This window comes from Cucurbita maxima, unplaced genomic scaffold (genome assembly GCF_002738345.1).
Source record: "Cucurbita maxima cultivar Rimu unplaced genomic scaffold, Cmax_1.0 Cma_Scf00051, whole genome shotgun sequence".
In the NCBI taxonomy this organism is placed as follows: domain Eukaryota; kingdom Viridiplantae; phylum Streptophyta; class Magnoliopsida; order Cucurbitales; family Cucurbitaceae; genus Cucurbita; species Cucurbita maxima.
Window position 1 is genome coordinate 708,531 of NW_019272067.1, and position 22,555 is coordinate 731,085.

The following is a 22,555-nucleotide window of genomic DNA, read 5'->3' on the forward strand; positions in this document are numbered from 1 at the left end:
GACGAAAGGATCATAGTTAGGGTCAAGACCAGCAAGAAGATAAGCAATCAACTTGGTGTCCAGCCCTTTGATCTTGCGAAAATAATTTGCTGTAGACAGATCACGTTTCTTGGACGTGGCAAGCTCAACACGGATTTGAACAGTGCGAGCACAAGTTGACGATGAAAACATAAGCTGCAAGGTATCCCACATCTCCTTGGACGTAGTAGTGGCAACCACATTACAAAGAATTTCCTTAGACATGGAGGAGAGAAGGCCGCTAAGGACCTGTTGATCCTGATCATACCACTGATCATAGGCCAGATTAGAGATCAGGTCAGTACCAGCAGCGGTTGAGGAAGAGATCAACTTGACAGGTGCAATAATGGTGCTATTGAGGTAGCTCATAAGCTTCGTACTCCGTAGGAAGGGGAGGAGTTGGGCGCACCATATGATGAAGTTGTTCTTGGTGAGACGGATTGTGACAGCATGGTGGCGAGGGGATTGGGGCAAAGGTCAACATCATGGTAGATGAGATTGTGTTGGAGATGGTGGATGGGGAGGAGGAAGAAGATAATGGTAGACATTGTTAATGAATAAACTGTATCTAATACCATGTTAGGTTGAATGACATTGTGACCTCTATGAGTCACGACCTCATATATATATATATATATATATATACATGTGTATGTGTGTGTACAATGAAAATTACATGGTGGGCCTTGATCCACGGTAACAAATCAGGAAATCAAGAGATTCTCCTACTATGCATAGATATGACATATTCTACGTTTAACAATGGTTACCCCATAAGAGCATGTTAATGGTTACCCCTACATTTGGGCTTTGTAGTCCTTTTGGGTTGACTAAGTAGGAACGATTCGGGAGCAACCACTTATCTTATACTTCTAAACTACTTTTATATCAGAATTTACCGTATGTTTGAATTATATATTCTGCGTGTGTCTCTCGTTTTATAATTTTGAAAAATCTTACCGTCTTTACCATTGAACCTATGTGGCGATTCATGATTCGGAGCCTCGAAAAGTGAGTCATTACATATCTATCTATCTATCTATATATATATATAAATAAAGGATTATTTGAATTAAATGTGTTAAAATTTACCTTAAAGTGATACAAATTAATTATAAAAATAGATCAATAAATATGGATGTCTAACTAATAAAGGATAAAATGGTAAGAGCAAACTTTCAAACCCAAAAAGAGCAAAAAACTGGCAAAACCCTCCCACGCGAATTTTTGTTGAACTGAATTGAAAAAAGGCCATTGTGCTGATGTCGGCGGCAAATTACGTTCTTGATTCCCAATCCCCATTTCCACGGCAAAGAGGTTTAGGTACGAATACGATTCGATACTAGTAGTTACTGAATTTTGTTGTTTTTCTTGAGAATTTCACTTGAATTTGTTCATTTTTTCCGAAGCCCTAATTTTCATTCAGACACTCAGATTGCATATGCCTGCCCCTTTTTACCTTTTGCACGATTGTTTCATTTCTCTGCACTTACCTCGGATCGCACATGATTATGATGTGCAAGATTTTTGTTCTTGTTAACACACACATTAAGAAATAGACTCTTGTTAAGAGTTTCTCACAACATCAAAATGCTTTGCGCATTACACTTTTTTATGTTCATCTCCAAGCTTCGAAACCCACAATTCATAAAGAAAAAGCTAAAAATCAAAAGGAAAGGTCACATGAAGGGTTGTACAGATTCACTAGGCTCCACAGTGAGCAGATGGGTAATTGATTTGAGTGAATCTGAGCAACTTCTGGGGAAGACAGGAGATAGCTTCTACATAATTTCATACAATAGTATCCGTAGGAGATGGACTAAGTTAAGAAGCTTTGTTAAGAGCTAGCTGATGGATTACAAAACAATCTCTCTGTATTCCAACCTGAAACTTGAACTTGAAGTGCATAACAGATTCAAAATCACCATCTCTTCAAAAGAAATTCAATGGAATCTTGTGAAGTAGCTCAATTCTTTTTGTCAATTGCACAAACATTTATCTCTATGATCTTTTAACTGCGCTTCTAGTTTCAGTATAGAGCTCACTGTTGAGGACTTTCTCTAGTAAGCTTCACTATACACATCTCTAAGAATTAAAACTCCGAAAACTAAACATTAAACCCCTTTTGATAATCATTACGTTTTCAGCTTTCAGCTTTTGAAAATATATATAAATACTATTTCCTATTAGGTATTTGTTTTTGTTTTGTTTTGTTACCCACTCTTTAAAAACATTTTCAAAATCTAAACCAAATTTTGAAAACTAACAAAAAAGAAAAATTGTTTTTAAGGAATGTGAAAAACATACCCAGGAAATTGTGGGAAATCATGCTAATTTTCAAAAACAGGAAACTAAAAGCGGAATCATTATCAAACGGGGTATAAATGATCAAGTCAACCAACCATTGGAGAAACCAGATTCTTGCTGGTGTTTCCTCCTCTGCTATGGTCTGAACCTAGCTCTGTTTCCTTCCTTTTGTTGATGCCAAACTTGTGGGTTCCTTCAGCAAACAAAATTAATGAACTAAGACTTGTTGTGGATAGGATCCGATCCTCGTCGAACCCGTCTTTTGCTTGATTGATTTGGATCAAACTTGCTGTTTCGTGGTAGCGAGTTCCTTTTCATGTTCTTTTCCTCCACCCTCGAGTCTTCAACAAGAATGTGGCGGTTAGATCTTAGAGCAAGGTCTATGCTTCTCAAAGCACAAGCCTGATCTGGTTTAACAGCTAAAAGTGCAACAACACACATGAGGAGGACAACAAGTACTCTGTGTATACTGAAAACCATGGCTTCTACAATGAAGCAAAAAAAGAGAGAGAAAGAGGATAGATATGTTGATTTTTTTCTCTCCTTTTTTCTTCTGTTTTGTTTCTGTGGTAGGTTGATTCCTGTAGTAGACACACAAGGCTGCTATTTATCTGCATTGGTTTTGGACGTGGCTTTTTAAAGCATAAAGCAGAATTGGGCCCTCAAACATCTAGACCAATTATAGATTCATTCAAATCATAAGCCTGCAAATATAAGGCTGTTAACCAAGAATCATAAGGATGAATAAAGGTGTTTCTTGGAACAATGCCTCTGAGAAGCCAAGCATCTTTTTTCCTATTTTATTTCCTCATCTCTATATCCACTCCTTTCCTTTTTATATCCTTATCCACCCCAAAATGCATAAAACCAAACTCCATAGGCTTTGCCAAATCGCCTCCTCATTCGTAAACACACCATCCATTTGAATACATCTATTCAGTTGAAAGAAATTCCCAACATAGCAGGAATTTTTCTTTCTGGTTCATGTCCCACTTGGAATTTCAAACACTGTAACTAGTTAATTTTCAAAACACTGTAATAGAATCTGTGATTACATTCTTTCAGGGCTGTTTTTGTAATATAACCTTCCTTTGCTATTAAGAAAAGGGGATTGTTGATGGTTTGCTTTCTTTTGAAATGGGGTTGGATAAGAAAGAAGCATTAAGAGGCAGAGACGAAGAAGAAATGGGCCAACTATAAAACTGATATTATTATAATTAGACATACGTAACAGAGCCAGAGAAGAAAAAGAAGAAAACAAACGCTTGCTTTGGGCCATCCTAAGATTTCCTTCTGCAGTTCCACTTTTGAATTCCAAGCTCTCCTCCCTATGCTCTAAAACAACACTCTGTTTATTGTTTGTTAACCCAAATTTCATCATGCCTTTCTTTTGCTTTCTATAAATTATTCCTTTTTGAGTTTCCAAGCCTATTTAATGTTCATTTCTTTATACTTTGTCACTTATGTGAGTCTAAACTTGTCGTTCTCACATTTACATCTTTTGTCTTTACATTATATTTAAATCCTATTTTGATCTTTATTTATTTATTTATTTTTTAGCTTAATTCGGTTTCTAATTTTCTAAGATGCCTACTTTGATTTACAAACTTTTACATTTGTTCTAACTTTAATTCCTAAACTTTTTAATCATTTGTTTTAGTTTTTAAACATTAAAAACACAATCAATTTAGTCTTTATCTTTGTTTTTGCTTTAAAAAATTAATAGCATAACTTCAAGTAAAGATACTAGCATGTTAAGAGAAGCATATTTTGGCTATATAGGTTGAAGACGAGCATTGAACAAGAAAATATTAGATGATAAAATTATATTGTAATTTAGTTACTGAATAAATATTTGAAAACCTTCAAGGATAAAATGTAAACAAATTTAAAAACTGAGGAACGAAAATGAAAAAATAGAAAATAAAAAAGTAAACAAATTTGGTTTATAGTGGTGGATACCACATGCAAGTTGGGATTGTTGGAACATTCTAAAGCCAAAGTTGCAGCCTTTACTGAAAATAGAGTGGGCACAGTGGCTGACTGGTCAATGTAGGAAAAACGGTGCCGTTTTGGCTGGGATGCTGATGTTGATGTTATGCTTACGGTGATGCTATTAAAATATTGTCCTCTTCTTCTTTACTTTTTCATTCTCCATTTAAAAGCAAAAGAGTTGGAATTAGATGTTGCTTTAGGGTCTGCATTTCTGTCCATATGGGCTTTCTTAACTTTCTTTTCATGGTTTCTCCCGCACCTAATCATAATTCCCATTATTACATTATTCTTCCCTCACTTTAGATCACCCCAAAACATTTCTAGTATCCTTTTCACTTTAATTGTTTTTTTTTTTTTGTTCTATTATTTAATTGAGTATATTAAATCTAAATTTAAAATTCTTGAAGCGAAATTTGCAACAATTTTGGTTGCTCTTTCATAATCATTTTTTAGAGTTGAATGTTTTTTTTTTACATCAATTTTTAGTCGATATCTAGAAATTAAGACTTCATTTGTGACCATTTTACTTTTAGTTTTACTTTTTAAGAATTATGCTTATTTTGTTCATAAGTTTTCTACCATAGTTTTCATTTTTCTTAGAAAAACATTTGAATTATTAGTCTTTTTTTGGGTATAAAATTAGACAGTTTTTTAAATTTATTTATTTTTACTTTTCCAAACTTATCTTGAATTTTGAAAGCATCTCGAAAAAGTAGATGGTAAAACCAAGAAACCTATAGTAAAAAATCAAAGGAGTATTAGGACCAAAAACAAAATGGTTTTTTTGTTTTTAATATCCAGATAACTATTCATATGTAAATTAAAAAAAAAAAAAAAAGGTGAATGTATGCTCAATACAATGTAAGAAAATAAACATCGAAAGTCTTATCAAAACCATTTTGAACGTTTTGGACCATGAATGTTGTATATTTTTGTTTCGGATTTAGTTTCCACCATACAATATTAAACGGATATTGGACAAGGGGGTAAAAAAGAATAAAAAAGAAATGGAGAGTTGGATTTGGGTTCACTCCTCTATGTAAAGGAAGGGTCAAAGTGGAATGACATGACAGTGACTTGATCCCAGAAGAAAAGTTTATGAAAGCGAGTAAGTGTCAGCTCTGATTATTACTATTTTTTGGTTACAGATCATTTCCCATCTTTGAATCACTCTCTTTTCACATTTTTCAATTTCATTTAGTCTCTATCTTTATTTCATCCCATCATAAACGGCCCAAGAGATACAAAAGTGGAAGGTGCAAAGGGTATGTCTTCAAAACATGTTAGAGGCAGATACTTATTTCAGTCAGATTTTTGTTGTTCTTTTTTCAATGGCATCAACTGCAAATTAATGCTGCATTCTCTTTCTGAATAATGTAATAATGTTACCTAAATAATCCCATCCTTTGTGTTCTCTGATCTTTTAGGCTTAAAATGAGTTCTTTATTCCATATCCAATTTCTTCCAACTTGCATCACCTAAACTACTACACGCATGAATATGGGTTGGCTTATTTTTCACTTTGTCTCTAGTATTGGGTATTTGAGACTATGCATGCATAGATTGCGTTTGATCTTGCACACCGCCTTTATGTACGGTTTTAGCTATATTGTGACTCTAATTTCCTTGTATACTTTATTCCCAGCTCCACATCTAAGTGATGCCCTGTCGTAGGCCAAGATCTTTCCCTTCATCTCTATTTATGGCTCCATTGTCTGAATACTGCACTGAGCGAGTACTTTTCTCTAATGAGAGTTAGCTACGCCTTATTTCGATAAATTTGACCCATGGGAAGGAGAATAATTCTAGCATGCACATGCCTCCCAACACTGTTCTCAAGGTTTTCATCCCTATAGGAAGACCCTCAAGATTCAGGACCTACTCATCTTATGATGTTTGATTGTACCATTATGATGTTTGATTGCACCATGACATAGGCATGTGCCATTAGATAGTTCACTCAGAACTTCATTTATTGTAAGGTGGGTAGAGATAATACCCTGCCTCCATAAAGTGCTTTCTAAGACTGCCTTTGATAGGCACAAACATCAAAAGTAGCCAAGGGTATTCAAACCTGACATACAACATTCTTTTCTATACCATCGGTGTGATTTCAAGCCTATATTTGCCCATTCCCAAAGTGATGCAACAAGAATGTTGTTGATTGTGACATCCTTGCTGTAATGACCCTATTTCTAGCATAAGATTGGATTGTTAGTACATGTATGTCGTGATGATTTTTTGAACAAATTTAAGTGAAATTTTGTGGGGGTGACTTAAGCCCATTACATGGAAATTCTACCTACCTAAGGTAATTAAACTAACATGCATGTATAATAAGTGATTCCTATAAGTGTTTGTTCCTAAAATTCTGTGTGGTGACTTACTTAGTTGACGCGTGCTCTTTCGCTGACGTTTCTATGCAAGTAGGGTGTCAAAAAATATTGATTTTCCTTAATTAGGTCTCTATTCACATAAAAACATGGTTAGAATTTGAATCGGGACAAAAATCGGGCAAACAACCGTCGAATGAGTAAAAAAATGGCTTACATGCACCTGCCGCGTGTTGTTCACACACCGAGATTGTCCACTCGAAGGTTCCACGTGCGTACCACGTGTGGAGAAGATATCTGCAGTCGCGGGTCACGGACTAGGTATATGGCGACAGTTCGAGTTGGACCGATCGGCTGCCTCGCTTGGTCACGGACCAGAGTGGGTCAGTACGTGGGTTTGTGGGTCGGGTCAGCTGTGTGTTAAGGAAAGGATGAAACTACGTTGCCCCACCCAGCGTACGACGCGATAATAAGATAAAGTATTCTGAGGAGTCCATCATGCTTTACATTTCTGCTTAATATGTATCAGCTTATTTCTGCTTAATATGTATCAGCTTATTTCTGCTTAATATGTATCAGCTTATTCATGCTGAAAGGAGGATGGACAAATTGTGAACTCTGCGATCCAGGTGCTGATGTGCCATCGCCCCGTTGAGCATGTTTGCCTATTTTTCATGAACCGTGTATGATATATCTAGATGTTGATGTTTGCACACTAGGTTAATGCTTGTTGTTGCACACTAAGATAATGTTTATGAACCATTATTACGATAACCCTAGGGATTCATGATTTGAGTGACCGAGTTACTGAGTTTAAACCTATCCCTTCCCTAAGAGCCGAACAAATCACCACGACAAATGAAGTACTTTAGGAGTATTCTTAGGTTGTTAGTTGTGTGAACAATATTTATAGTTTCGTGGGACCAGGGGTTCCTGATCAGTTCTCACTGCTCCTAGCCGTTTTGCATGGGAAAACTGTCTCAACAGTGTACAACCCATTAGCTACATGGGAAAGGGTTGGGTCGTGCTTCCTAATAGGGGACTATCATGGGCCTAGGAGGTGCTAAACACACCCCTAGGTAAGATGCCATATAGTCTCAGATAGCCATGCAGAGGTAGCGCCTCATAGAGATACATCGGTCATTAAGCTCGGCATAAGGAACTCTTAGGTATTAAATGAAAGGATGGAGAACTAGAGAAGCTCCAAGGGACTAAGACTACCATACGTCTTGGAGCCAATGAGAAGCTCATGTTTGTCTGTTAAGACTAGAGCGCGATGAGAGCCTGTAAGTAGGTGGCTTACTGAGGGTCAAGAGAGGGCGTGATCAGAGATGTGGATTCTTGCGGAGGAATGTATGTCTTGGGGTGTCAGTTCAGTCTTTTCTTTTATAATTTTCATATCTTTGTTATGAAGTCAATCATTTGAATCTTTGTGTTGAAATTTTACTTGAAATATAAATAGTTTCGCCTTAATGCATTTTCAAAAATTTTCTTTGCATTCATTGTTGTCGTTTTGAGTCACGGCTCATAGTAAAATATGGGGTCGTGATAGATTTGGTATCAAAGTCCCATGTCATAGATTCGGTAGACATTTAAGATAGAGAGTTGCATACTTTGCTATGTTATAATTGCGCATTTATTAGAGTTTGTGTTATGAATGAATTGTAACGGCATTTTTTTTTTTTTTTTTTTTTAGATAATGACACCAAAGAGGCGTAGACCCTATGTCGGGCCTAGTCAGAAGAGGAAGAACAAAAGTTGCTCAGGGCACCTCTATTCCAACACCTAAACCTCAAGAGGAGGTTGGCGACATGCCTCAAACAAGAGAGAGAACCATACCGCGAGCATCAAGAACTAGAAAGTGTCGAAGGAGGGCAAGGGCCCAAGACTTGCTTGATATACCCGACTGCTTCCCTCTCCAAGGAGGTACCATCTGTGCCAGCCACATACAGAAGTCTCGCCCAGCCAGCTGCCAACCACGCTTACATTGGATGTATTACAAGCATTCATGTTGACCTCGATGGAAAATCAGGCTCTGATGACCCAAATGATGCAAGCATTGGTGGCTAATCAGACAACAATGCAAGGGACCAGAGATTCAAGAACTATGACTGTGGAGTCCCGTTATTTGAAAGATTTTGTGCCACAAGGAGAGACTATCAGTTGGTGCTAGTTTAAAGAAGCCTACCTCCGCAAGTACTATCCCATCATTACCAGAATGAAAATGCAGGCAGCGTTTCTAGAGCTCAAATAGGGGGCAAGTCGGTGGAGGAGTACGATCTAGAATTTAACAGGCTGGCAAGGTTTTCTCCAGTATATGTTAGTACTAAGGAGTTGAAGGTCGAGTGATTCATCGTTGGCCTAAGGGAGGACCTAAAGGGGTATGTGGCAGCCCAAACATCCTTTGATTATGTAGAAGCCCTTCGGGTGGCAATCCTCATCGACAATTTACAGTTAGAATTAGCCTAGTCATCCCACACAACAATTCAAGGGAAGAGGACAGAACAGAAGCACCCCAGAACTGGTAGACCGCCCTGTGACCGCACTAATAGGTGGAGGAAAGTCCCGGTGCAAAACAAGACCATTTGTCCTAATTGTTGGCGTCCTCACTCGGAGGAGTGCAGAGCAGGAACATATGCATGCTACAGATATGGCCAAATAAGGCACTTTGTAGCAAATTGCCCTCATAGGAACGATCAGCATACCAACCGACCTACGACACATAATCAGAGGGGCCGGGGTGCTCAGCATTAGTAGGGGTGAGTTGTAGCCCGTGAAACTACGATCAAGCAAGCTGACGAGTTTGACACAGTTGTTACAAGTACACTACTCGCCTTTTGTCATTTGACGTTAGTGTTATTTGATTTGGGTTCTACACATTCGTTTGTATATGAGGAATTCGTTGAGTTAGCACACTTAGAAAAGGAACCCTTAGAGATCACCTTGTCGGTATCCACCCCTGCCCACAAGTTATTGATGGCTACTCATAGAGTTAATGGAGGTAGTGTAACAATGTTAGGACGTGTCATCGAAACCGCACTGATAGTGTTAAGCATGCAAGACTTTGATGTCATCTTGGGTATGGATTGACTAGGTAAGAATCGCACTCTGATAGATTGTGAGACTCGAATAAGGACTTTAGACTCCCGTCAGGGGACAACTTTACCTACAGGGAGCTACTTCCAAAAGAACCTCAAGCGTTATAACAACACTAATGGTCAGAAAGATGATTCGTAGTGGTGCAAGAGCATTTTTAGCTAGCGTGACCCAGTTTCATCAGTACACATCGTCAAGGAGTTCGTAGATGTATTTTTGGAGGATTTGCCAGATTTGCCTCCAGCCCGAGAAGTCAATCTCGGGATCGATCTAGAACCAGGAACTGCGCAGATCTCCAAAGCACCCTACAAAATGACACCTGCAGAACTTAGAGAATTGAAGGAATAGTTACATGAGTTGTTGGATAAGGGTTTCATTCGACTCATTGTATCACCTTGGGGAACCCCTATTCTATTTGTCAAGAAGAAGGATGAGTCTTTGTGACTGTATATTGATTATAGAGAGCTAAACAAGGTCACCATAAAGAATAAGTACCCCTCCCAAGAATTGATGACTTGTTTGATCAGCTACAACAAGCAACAGTTTCTCCAAATTTGACTTGAGGTCAGAGTACCATCAGCTGAGGATCGGAGAAGAGGATATACCCAAGACGACCTTCAGAAGTCGTTTGAACATTACGAGTTTCTTGTTAGGTCTTTTGACCTTACCAATGTACCAGCAGTCTTCATGGAACTAATGAGCAGTGTTTAACGAATTCTTAGACACTTTTATTATAGTGTTTAGGGTTTCGTGGGAGAACCAAGGGGTTCCTAATCAATTCTCATTGCTCCTAGTCGTTTCGCATGGAAAACGTGTCCCCACGTCATACAACCATTAACTGCATGAGAAAGGGTTGGGTCGCGCCCTTCAACAGGGGACCCCTAAGGTAAGATGTCATAAAGTCTCAGATAGCCATGCATAGGTAGAGCCTCATAGAGAGACACCGCTCATTACAGCTCGACATAAGGAACTCTTGGGTATTAAATGAAAGAACGAAGAACCAGAGAAGTTCCAAGGGGCTAAGACTAGAACCAGACGTCCTAGAGCCAATGAGAAGTTTGTGTTTGTCTGTTAAGCCTAGAGCACTATGAGAGCTTACAAGTAAGTGGTTTACTGAGTATAACTTTTATACTCATCCTTGCTATGTCTTTTTTTTTTTTTTTTCCCAGATGTTATGAGGCTTCGGGTCAAGAGAGGGCGTGATTAGAGATGTGGATTATCATAGAGGAATGCATGTCTCGAGGCATCAGTCTGATCTTTTCTTTTATATTCAAATTTTCATATCTTTTTTCTCAAGTAAATCATTTTAACCTTTGTATTGAAGTTTTACTTGAAATAAATAATTTCGTCTTAATGCATTTTCAAATGTTTTCTTTACATTCATGTTGTCGTTTTGAGTCACGATTCAAAGTAAAATATTGGGTCATGATAATAGTACCCCACACTTGCCAGCGTGAGCCTACCATGCAGTTCGCACGTCCCCTCTAGACCCATCATAATCGGGCTAATTGGTTGTAGTTGGATGTTTGAAGGTACAACGAACCCTCGAATATTATGCAAGCATGATGATCATCATCATCATAGTGTACGAGCTCGTACTCATCATCATAAAAGAGGAAGTAGCTCGTACTCATCATCATAAAAGAGGAAGTAACTTGATGTAAATTAACATACAATATGTATGAGGTCTGTACTTATCATCTTAAATCATTCATGTGATATAACCTCATACATTCCTCACATATTATACTAGGTAACATACATGCATAAGTTATCATACATTCATCATTTAGGAATTATGGGTTAGAAAACTGTTCATCATAATGAAATATAACATTTCATAGATGCATATCATTGCAACATGAGATATATCATCATACTTCTCATTCTATCATGTCATAATGCATCATCATCCCAACGTATCATAACATCATAGTACATCATATCATCATAACATTGTAGCACCATTGTAACGCTGTCATAATCATCCAATTACATCATCATAGCATCATAGCATGATATAATACATCATAACATCATATCACGTCACATCATCATTGAAGGGAATGAACTCTTCATCCATGTAGCGGAAGCATTGGGAACCATTTTGATTTTTATTAAGAATTAAAAGAAAAGCAATAAATACGAGAGTAAGAACTCTACTTTTATAGAAATCCTAGCTTGCAAGACTCCTCGGATTATTCCAACCATGCAGAAGTTCTTCAACATTCCACAAGATCTTCCTTGCTATCCTTGCTATGACTCCAACACAAGGCCAAGACTTGTGGGAGCTTCTTAAAACAAAATTCAAACGGATTGGAGAAAAATATGACTCGAACACAAGGCCAAGACTTGTGAGAGACTCTTGAAAGAAAATCCTAAACGGATTGGAGAAAAAGAAAGAGTTTCGAGAATTCTCTAACGATGCAATTTCATTCTCTAGAGAAAGTGGGAGAGATTGATATATTTTGGCTCAACACGAGGGTCCTATTTATAGGAATTCTTGAAGAAACTTGTCAAATAATATATTGACATATTTAATATATTAGGATATAATACTTTATACAACATATTTATATATTATAAGATATCTTAATATATATTTAATTGATTTGAATCTCATTCAAAAATACATTAATTGATTTAATATTTAATTATATCAAATATAATAAATATATTTTTCCTTTTTAATATATCTAATATATTAAATATTAATTTGAACCCTTTTAATTAATATATTTTTTTTCATTTATATTTAACCTATCTAATATATTAAATATTAATTTGAACACTTCACATTAAATATATTTTATCTATTTATTTAATATATCTAATATATTAAATATTAATTTGACATTTCAGATAAATTTATTTTCTCTTTTATATTTAATATATTAGATATCATTTTGAACCCTAAATTTCCTTTCAAATAAATTGAATCTTTTAGCGTTACTATAAGCTAGTGACCTTATGACCTACAAATTATAAGTTCCAATGATACAAAATTAATTAATCAAACTCTTTAATTAATCAATTTACATTCATTAACTATATATCACTCCACTATAGGCTTAGAGTTACACTTTTATGCATGGTAGGACAAGTTATGTCCATTGATATAATCATTATAAGCAAGTTGATCCTTCACGAGTTGTTCATAATTATAGCTGGGTCAAAAGTCCATTTTACCCCTGTAATTATGTTTTTCACCTTAAGTACCATTGATTCTCTAATGAACAATTTGTTTATGATCCAATCATAAACCAAGTCCCTCTCGGGTCAATAAAAGAGTGGGGTTCCATTATTCAAGTCCCGAAATCAGTACTTAGAGAACAACTCATCCACTTTACTTATATGAAATGGAGTGAATTCCATCTCAAGATATTATGTTTCCAACTCCCTGGTCAAGTCCACAAAATGGTAGGCATATTGAATTGGCTAAAAGAGTCATTCTCACCCATGTAAATTAAAGGACAAGCCTTCACACGCAGTTCATAATTCACTCATAATTAATATCGAGTTCGTATATGATCATCATGTGAAATATTAGTATTTATAAGGAGAGATTAAATACTTCTTGGTCCAATCTTATACAAACTCATTGTATAGGATACCTCCACTTACATGTCTCCACATTAACGATTTGGATCAAATCATTTGTAACGATTACAAAGTGGGCCGTATCAATAGTGTTACCAGAATAAAGCACCCAATCTTATCTATATACTATAGACTCTTTAGGTTATTACTTGAACACGATCCCATTATATGTCAACCACGTACCCTTCAAGATTATATTAATAACCTTGGATTTTCATACATTTCATACAATGTGATAACAATTAAAAAACTAAATAATTAATCATGAGGCTTTAGAGCATAAATCTCAACAATCATAATATCATATAAATGTACATGACACGTGCAAGAGTCACAGACACATATCATCATACATCAGACAAGTCTTCCGATCGAGTTGATAGTAAGGTCACTTATTTAGTTGCCCTTAGCAGATGTTGTATCTTATTTTCGAGATTGACTTGACTTGTCTCTCAAAATTTATATTAACGTGCGTGGAAGGACTCCACCATATCATAAATATCTCCTTAATTCTTTCCATAATCCGACTTCTTACCTAATTACTTATATAAATGAGAATTTATGTTTTTTTATAAAATTATTTTCATACAAATAATTTAAAACAGTTTAACAATCTTGAGATTTTTCCATTTATGTCTTTCTATGTTCCTTTTCTATTGCCTACATTCTATATATATATATATTATTTTTTAATTATGTTCATAAGCTATTAGCTAATTTTAATCATTCTTATTTTTTTTCTTTTTTCTTTATATTTAATATATTAAATACTCATTTCAATCCTTCCAATTTTTCTTTATTTAATGTTTTATGGGTTAGGAGGGAGATTTTATATTAATTAAACTCTTTAATTAATCCATTTTCATTTATTAATTATAAGTCAGCGTCGGTAGATTTATAGTTGCACTCGTATGTATTGTAGAATAAGTTGTCCATTGATATAATAACTATTAGTACGTCAATTCTTCATGAGTTGTTCACAATCACAGGTGGGTTAAAAGTCTATTTTACCTTTGTAATTACATCTTTCACGTCAAGTACAATTGATTATCTAATAAATAATTTGTTTATGATTTAATCACTAGGGAAAGGGTGGAGCCCCATATTCAAGTCTTGAAATCAGCATTTAAGGGGACAACTCATCTACTTACCCATGAATTCTCTATTGTGAAATTATGCTCTCAGCTCTCTATTTGGTCAAATCTCCAAAATGATAGACATACTGAACCGTCTACCAAAGTCATTTCACCCATACAAATCAAAGGATAATCCCTCATCACAAGCAAAAGCTCATAGCTCACTCAACATTAAGATCGAGTCGCATATGATCATCACGTGAAATATTGATATTCTCGATTAACGGATTTACATAAAGACATTAAATATTTCGTGGTCCAATAACAATTATAAGTCGACTGTATCTATAGTGTAACCTGTATAAGCATAAGACACCGAATTTTATCCGTATACTATAAACCGTTCCCGTTCATCATCTATTAAGTTTGCTCTCTTAAATTTTTAATTTTTATGTATATTCTAAATTTAAAGAAATTAAATGTTTAATTTTATGTATAATATAAACTTATGAAGTATTAGTATTCCTATTATGGGACAAAATATACATATTTTTATGAATTCAGTCGGAGAGAGAGAGAGAGAAGATTTGAAACCTTCGCTTTTTTATGGATCAGTTTTGGAGCGGCGATTGGTATTGGAAGGGGTCGGATGGAATGGCGGCTGAGGCTGAGGCGGAGGCCGAGGAAACATTTTTACGCGCATTGCGGGATGCCGAGTACGGAAATTGGAGTCCCTATATATGTAAGCAGCAGAAATTCGACCTTTTCCTTAATTTTAATTTCTGAATAAAGTGTTCTTGTTCTTCGTCTCCGAGACAGAGCATCGCCGGAGAAGAGAGCAAGACCGAGACAGAAAGGGCGATACGTTTTCACAGATTGCCCTCTCCGTCTCGATCGACCTTATTTATTAATAATCACATTACCTATAATAATATTATTCCCATTGCATTCATCTTTTTCCATTTTGTTCATTTTCATTTTCATTTTCATTTCTTTGTCATGTGTTTCCTCATTTTTCCTCCCCTTAATTCCTAGTCTTTGATGCGACGGTTGAATGCCCCTAAGAAGAGGCACGATTCTAGAATTCCCATTATGGATCCCACCAAGCTGCACCTTCGATCTAGCAGCCGACCCAATTTGTTCGCCAGGACCAACTTCAAGAATTCTTCCAAATCCAGATGCTGGCTTCCCCTTGCAGCCCTGCTTGCGTTTGCTTTCTTGTTCTCTTATATCCTCGTTTTTACAACCAACTTCCGCAGCTCCTTGAAGATAAGGTACGGAATCGTTATAGATGGAGGTAGCACAGGGACTCGACTCCACGTGTTTCGCTACAGAGTAGAGAGTGGCTATGGGGTTTTTGATTTGGGCGAAGAGGAATTGACGTCGATGAAGGTGAATCCTGGGCTGTCGGCGTATGCAGAAGATCCAGACGGAGCTGGAGAGTCTTTGGTGGAGCTTTTGGAGTATGCCAAGACTCGGGTTCCAAGGGATCAATGGGGGGTCACTGAAATTCGGTTAATGGCAACGGCGGGGCTAAGAGTGCTGGAATTGGAAGTACAGAACCGCATATTGGAGTCTTGCCGGTGGGTGCTTCGTTCTTCGGGCTTCAAGTTCCGGGATGAATGGGCGTCCGTCATTACAGGTTTCAACTTCTCTTCTCAACCTCTGCATTGTTTTTTTTTTTTTGTTGGTGTGTTATCTCAAAGGCATTTGTTCTAGCTTCTGAAATTTGTTTATAATACATATCTGCTGACGTTATGTAAGTAATGGGTGTGTTAGGTTCTGATGAAGGGACGTATGCGTGGGTTGCGGCTAACTATGCACTTGGCACTCTTGGAAGCGATCCCCTCGAGACAACTGGAATCATTGAACTTGGTGGAGCTTCTGCTCAGGTTTGTATTGACCTTATTTACTTTTAATCAGGCACAGTTTGTCTTCCGAGGGTGTTGCATCGATCTTATTTACTGAAATTTAGATGTTCTTTGTATATATATATATATATATATTTCTTGATTAGATATGAAGCTTTCATTGAAAATATGAAAGAATGTACATGGACAAAAGCCCTAAAATGTTGGGAAGAAATGTTGGTCGGAGATGCTTCCACAATGTTTGGATTAAAATCTTGAGACATCTTGCAATGTCTTTTAAAGGGTTCAGATTATTAATCCTTTTAATTTGGATAAGGCTCTCCTAAAATGTTGGGATGCTGATTTTTTGAGAATTGTGGCTCAGAATTGGGAGTGGGTTAAATTTGAATTTTGGAATGAATAGTTGTATGGAAGAATGAACGTTTTATGAAGTTCTTGAAATCTTCATATTGGGAGGTTTATGGAGACTTGAAAATCATGAAACAAGAGATTTTGAGTAGGCTTAAAGTTCTAGATGACCTAGAGGAGGGAGAGGTGAGTGATATTCTCAAGGAAGAACGTCCCTTGGCTAAAGGGGGGAGTATACAAAATTGGTAACGAAAGAGGTGGTGAGTTGGAGACAGAAAACCAAAGTTCATTGAGCTAAGGTAGTCATGATAGTAAGAATGTTATTGACCACTTGGATTATGATTGTGGAGAGTGTTTTCAGGAGGATGGAGAGATAATGGGGAGATTCATGCTTGTGGTTTGGAATCCGATCTGTACCCAAGATTTGTCAGCTTTGGATACTCCTTTTTTCTTTTTAAAACTCCTGTCTGTGAGTATCATTATGGATAAACTTGCGAGGAATTTTTTGTGGGAGGGGTGGAGGAAGGGAGTGGGTCTCATTTGATTAGGTGGGTGGAGTTTTTGAAACTTGTTGTTTTCGGGGGTTTAGGTATAGGAAATGGGCAATTGTTCCTTATTTTGTTTGAAAGTGCATTGGCCCTAACCATAAATATGCAGAAAACAGCAGTTATGGGAGTAAATGTGGCAGATTCAGATGTTGAAGCGGTGGCTGAAATGCTGGGATGTAAACAACTACCTCCCTTTTAGTTACTTTGGTGTTACTATTGTAGGGAAGCCCAATCATACTGCCTTTTGGATAAAGTCTATGATAAAATCAAAGGTAAACTTGCAATTTGGAGGGACTTTCCGGGGCAGCGCTTTGGGTAGCATCCCTTCTTATTTCATGTCCATTTTTAGATTGCCTGTGGCTGTGCGAAAACATTTTGAGAAAGTTTTTAGGAACTTTCTTTGTAAGGGGGCAGCTGCAAATAAAGGCACTCAGTTGGTTAGGTGGGACTAAGTAAGGGCTCCTCTTTCTCTGGGATACATGGGAGTGGAAAACCTTCACCCAAAGAATATGGCTCTTCTTTCTAAACAGCTGTGGAGTTTTGAGAAAGAAGAAAATGCTCTTTGGAGGGTGGTGATGAAAAGGAAATTTGGAGTTGATTTCCTCGAGGTTTAATTAATTAAAAACTGAATAGGGGATCTTAGTCCTTGGAAGGAGATTGCTAAGACTTTTTTTTTTTTTTTTTTTTTTTTTTTTTGGGGTAAAATGTGAGTTATAAGATGTCTACAGGGAGTGAAGTATTGTTTAGGGGATATAGATGGACTTGAATTCAAATGAAGTTATCTTCAATTTCTAGGCATCTTATTCCCAGACACATATTATTTGCAAAAATCTTATTCTCAAACATCTTAAACAAAACATCCAACCAAACGACCCCTTAATGAAGTTTGTTTTGATCTCGTATTAAAAAGGGGGTTTTGTCTGCAAGGAGGCAGTATGCTTTCAATCTTCCAGGAGTTACTGAAGTCCCTATTTATCTCTTTAAACAACTCTACTGTTTCTTTGTTTCCAAATTAATCAAAAGGTAGCTCCACTAGTGCTTTTCCTTTAAGGCAATAAAGTCCAGAAATATCAAATTTACATCTTCATGAAAAACACCAAACCATTCAGAGCTTGTTGCATAATCTGGACTGGTTCTACACCACCGAAGACTAGCAAAAAGAAGAGAGGTTTTTGGTTACTTTCTTGCTCTTACAGTTCATATACTGTGTAAGAAGATAGATATTTGGATTTTTCTTTTCAACTTTGTTGACTCTTTATGCTTTTGCTGTTTCTGCTCTTTGCCCTCTTAGTTTATGATTTGTAATGCGTGGAAATGGACTCTTTCCTAATTAATGAATGCATTTGGTTACAGATTTTGAGGGTTTATTTTCCTTTGATTTATTAGCCGGGTTTCGATTTTTTTTTTTTTTTATTATAAAACTTTAGAGAAACCAAGAGGTTTTCCTATAACGTTATAGGCCACATAAAGTTGTCTTCATAAATTTTGAATTGATCCTAAAAGATTATAGCTCTCTGAAATGTATGTATGGTGTGTATCAAGTGATCTCTGCAGCAATCATAATGATGGGTGCAGAAGTTAGACGATAGAGAATATGAAATCTAATTGAACAATGATGAATGCACAACTAACATTGTCAACCTTGCCATAAAAATGAAAGAAAAGGATTAGGAAAAAAAAAAAAGAAACGAATGATATTGAATGAAGCTTAAAGACATACAGGAAAAAGGAGATTAGAGAACAAACAGTAAGGTATAGGATTATTGTATTGATCGCTGGTTTTCTCCGTTTCAGGTTACTTTTGTTTCAAGTGAACCAATGCCTCCTGAATTCTCACGTACTGTTAAATTTGGCAATACGACTTATAGTCTTTACTCTCACAGCTTTCTACATTTAGGGCAGGTAAATCCTTCTTCTTATGTGCTATTTTCTCTCCTGAAGTTGAGTTGTACGTATAAAATTTGGAATTCATGTTACCATAAAACCCTTTTGAGTTGCAGGATATCAATTTAAATTGGAATGCTTTTATTCATTGTTTTAATCCTGTTTTTTACTTTCTCACTCCATTTAGAGTTTGTACAGTTTGTTTGTATCCTCTGAGCATTAGTTTCTTTTCATATTTTCGTTTCTTGTTCAATAATCATAAGAATAATAATAAAACCCTTCTGGTCCCTGTAATGTAATCAAATTATCTTCCACTCATTTTCTACCCTCCCGCTCTTATGAGATTTTCAGATTTCTATCCTTTTTCTTCTTTTCCTTTAATTCAACTTTCATTCTAAATTGTTTGCCTATAGCTCATTTTTCTAAGCCACCAGGGATTTTATGATTTTTATCTGCGAACAGCCAAAACTGCTGGTAGTCTTAGTTTTTAGTAAAAGGTCAGATTTGATGTAGTGTTCTGTTTTCTTTTCTTTTTTTGGTAGTAAAAATCACGTTGATGGTGTTTTTGTATGGTTGTTGATTATATCTTTCCAAAGTGCTTTAGCTGCCTGTATTTGTACTTTTATCCATCTTCCTAGAAGTGCTTTAGTCAACGAAACATAAAATCATTTGGTGGGATTATGGAGAAAATAGCTGTGTGATCATTGTGAGTTCAAAAGTTACTTGTGGTTTGAGGAGCATGGCCCACTGCCTTCTTGGCACTTTCTCATTAGTTTGCTTCTTTTGGGAAAAGGATATCCAAAATACTACTCTACGATATTCATAGGGAGCAGAAATTCCTTCAACCTTAGCCATTGTGATAGTACTTAGCCTATGTAATTGAAAAAGGACTTACAAGAGAGGACCTTGTAGCTTCTGGTGACCAAATTATCCAGTCAGTAAAGAATGCAAAATAAGCGTGCCCCAGAGTAGTAAGCCACACATCCACACATCCACTTCTTTATTTTTGAAGTTGAAGATAAGATAACCAATGGAGGAATCTAAATGGCCAAATTGACTTGCCAACTCAAAACTGGTGTGATACTGTTGCAAACTTAAAGAGCAAGGGTCATTTGTTGTATGCGAGATAGAAATGTGTAAGTTTTAGAATGTGACACATTTTCTAGATAAAAAACCACAGATTATGGCTGCTACCTCTTTTGACCTTATTTTTGTATCCTGCTTGTTGATGCATACATCATATTTGCTAGCAATGATGGAATGGTACGTTGAAGATCCCTTTTCATCCTGAACGTGAAGTGCTTTTCTTTTATTAACTTTTTAATGTAAAATCTCTGACATGTTTCTGGAGTTTCACTTCTGTGAACTTTCTTAATTTGTAATGTTTAAAACCGTTCAGAGTCGTGATTAGCCTTGTCTTGCAGAATGCTGCTCATGATTCCTTAAGAGAAGCACTTAGTAAAGGAGAGTTCAACTCAGGTAAATGTGCATGTCTATTCTTTTCTCTTAACTATCTAGATTGGAAAAAATTGGGTAGCATTCCATTCTCAGTTTGTCTGTAGAGTCATCTCTGTTTACTGTCAAGTTTGATGTCACAAACTGGATTGGTTAGTACTGTTTTAAGGATGTAGCATTATATTTGAATTGTTTTCTTATTATGTTCACAGTTGTCATGCTGTCAACTTATCGTCTATATTCATATGCATTCTTCGGGACTCCGAGGTTTACCTCTAGATTGCTTATTTTAATATTCAATATATCCCATTTCCTCACAATGTCCATATTGGCCTTGCTCGGACTTAACAACTTGTAGGATGTAGTTTAAATTGATGGTTGCTAATTTACTTTAAACTGTTCTCATGAAGTTACCTGCACACCAGACTGCTGATGGATCTTGATTCTTGAATTTCTTGTTTCATTCATCTATGATGTCTTTTATACAGAAAAAAAGACGGATTGAAAAGACCCTTGGAATGCCCGTCTGAATTCTTTCTATTTGCATCGAGTTTGACATTCACTGGGAGAGCATTCATTCAATTCGCTTATTTTTTTAGTAATCTTGAGTTTTGATTCTCATTTGTTCATGCCAGCTAAAACTCTTCAAAACGGATTGACTGTGGATCCTTGTACTCCCACTGGGTTCTCTCATACTTCGGAGTCTGAAGCACCATCTCCAAGCGTTATGGTGGTGGAAAGGAATAGGTATAATATGTCATCTTTCCATTCTAAGGGAAACTTCTCTGAGTGCAGATCTGTTGCTTTAATGCTGCTGCAAAAAGGAAAAGGTTGTACAAATCTTCATATGCTTCACTTTTTAAAACCCTTCTCATACCGATCTTTCTTTTAGAAGTGTGCATAATACTTCCTCCTTTTTCTCTTTTGTTCGCCCCTGTAGAGAAATGCACCGATATGAACTGCCGAGTAGGATCCATTTTCACACCAAAACTTAGAGGCAAATTTTTGGCGACAGAGAATTTCTTTTACACATCAAAAGTATGATTTTCTTCGCCTGTTACAATTATATTGTGTGCTTCCTCACTTTCTTCACAATGTGTATTTGTATTCTTTAGTATGTTTCTTGTTCAATGTTTATCTTTCATGTGTTATATGAACGTTTCTGTGTTTTTGTCACCAGTTCTTGGGTGTTGGATCGAGGGCTTTTCTTTCAGATCTGGTGGTGGCTGGACAGGAATTCTGTGGTGAGGACTGGGTAAAGTTGAAGAAGAGATACAAGCTGCTTGATGAAGAAGATTTGGCGCGGTATTGCTTCTCATCAGCGTATATCGTGGCTCTCCTTCATGACAGTCTTGGAATTGGATTAGAGGATAAGGGGTAGGCTGCTGATCTCTTGCTAGTTATGTAAGTAAATATATATTAGTTGGTGATTCTTAGGTTTGAGAACTGTATGAATAGCAGCATCACAGCTGCAAGTGAAGTGCAAAACATAGCAGTGGATTGGGCATTGGGAGCATTCATCTTGGTGCAAAGCACAGCTGCTGCAATAGAGTCAGAACCGAAGAAGCAATGGGATTGGATTGCAGAGATGTGCGGGTATGAGATGCCCAAAAAGCTGTCAATAATAGGGGTATCAATTATGTTGTTGTTCATAGCATGGTTGGTATCATTAAAGTGGAGGAAACCTCAGTTGAAGACGATTTACGATCTAGAGAAAGGACGGTACATAGTGACCAGAGTGAGTAAATGCTGACTGATGTCTGACCAATCTGCAATCTGCAAGTCCCAAGATGTTCAGAGATGATTGATTGTATATTATGTGTTTTTTGGTTCACATCATCTCCTCATGTGTTGTAGGCTGTGTGTCACTTTTGTAGAAGAAGCTTTCCCTTTTAGCATATAGCGGGAGGACAGGCCGCCATCCCCATTTCCTCTTCCGTTGCCTGTGCCGAGTTCGGGTGAAACGAAATTTAGGACAAGTTTTTTTTTTTTTTTTTTTTTTTTTTTTTTTTTTTTTTTTTTTT

At 36.6% G+C, this 22,555-nt stretch overlaps 1 protein-coding gene and 1 long non-coding RNA gene across 4 annotated transcripts; both read left to right on the forward strand.

Annotated features, from left to right (window-relative positions):
- Positions 1 to 1,194: 1,194 nt before the first annotated feature.
- LOC111471378 lies at positions 1,195 to 6,437 on the forward strand. Its single transcript, XR_002715187.1, has 2 exons — positions 1,195 to 1,341; positions 5,966 to 6,437. It is a non-coding gene; the product is annotated as an uncharacterized LOC111471378 (long non-coding RNA).
- An 8,569-nt stretch (positions 6,438 to 15,006) lies between these two features.
- LOC111471351 (probable apyrase 6) lies at positions 15,007 to 22,464 on the forward strand. Of its 3 annotated transcripts, none has more exons than XM_023117063.1 (9): positions 15,007 to 15,167; positions 15,461 to 16,067; positions 16,205 to 16,317; positions 18,987 to 19,094; positions 20,501 to 20,555; positions 21,167 to 21,361; positions 21,472 to 21,569; positions 21,712 to 21,908; positions 21,990 to 22,464. In XM_023117063.1, exons 1-9 carry the CDS (start codon positions 15,075 to 15,077, stop codon positions 22,282 to 22,284), a joined length of 1,761 nt encoding a protein of 586 aa, XP_022972831.1. In that variant the 5' UTR covers positions 15,007 to 15,074; the 3' UTR covers positions 22,285 to 22,464. The 3 variants fall into 3 exon arrangements, with proteins under 3 accessions (XP_022972831.1, XP_022972832.1, XP_022972833.1); XM_023117064.1 differs by having other exon boundaries at positions 15,008 to 15,167; positions 21,993 to 22,464; XM_023117065.1 differs by having other exon boundaries at positions 15,021 to 15,141.
- Positions 22,465 to 22,555: the final 91 nt, after the last annotated feature.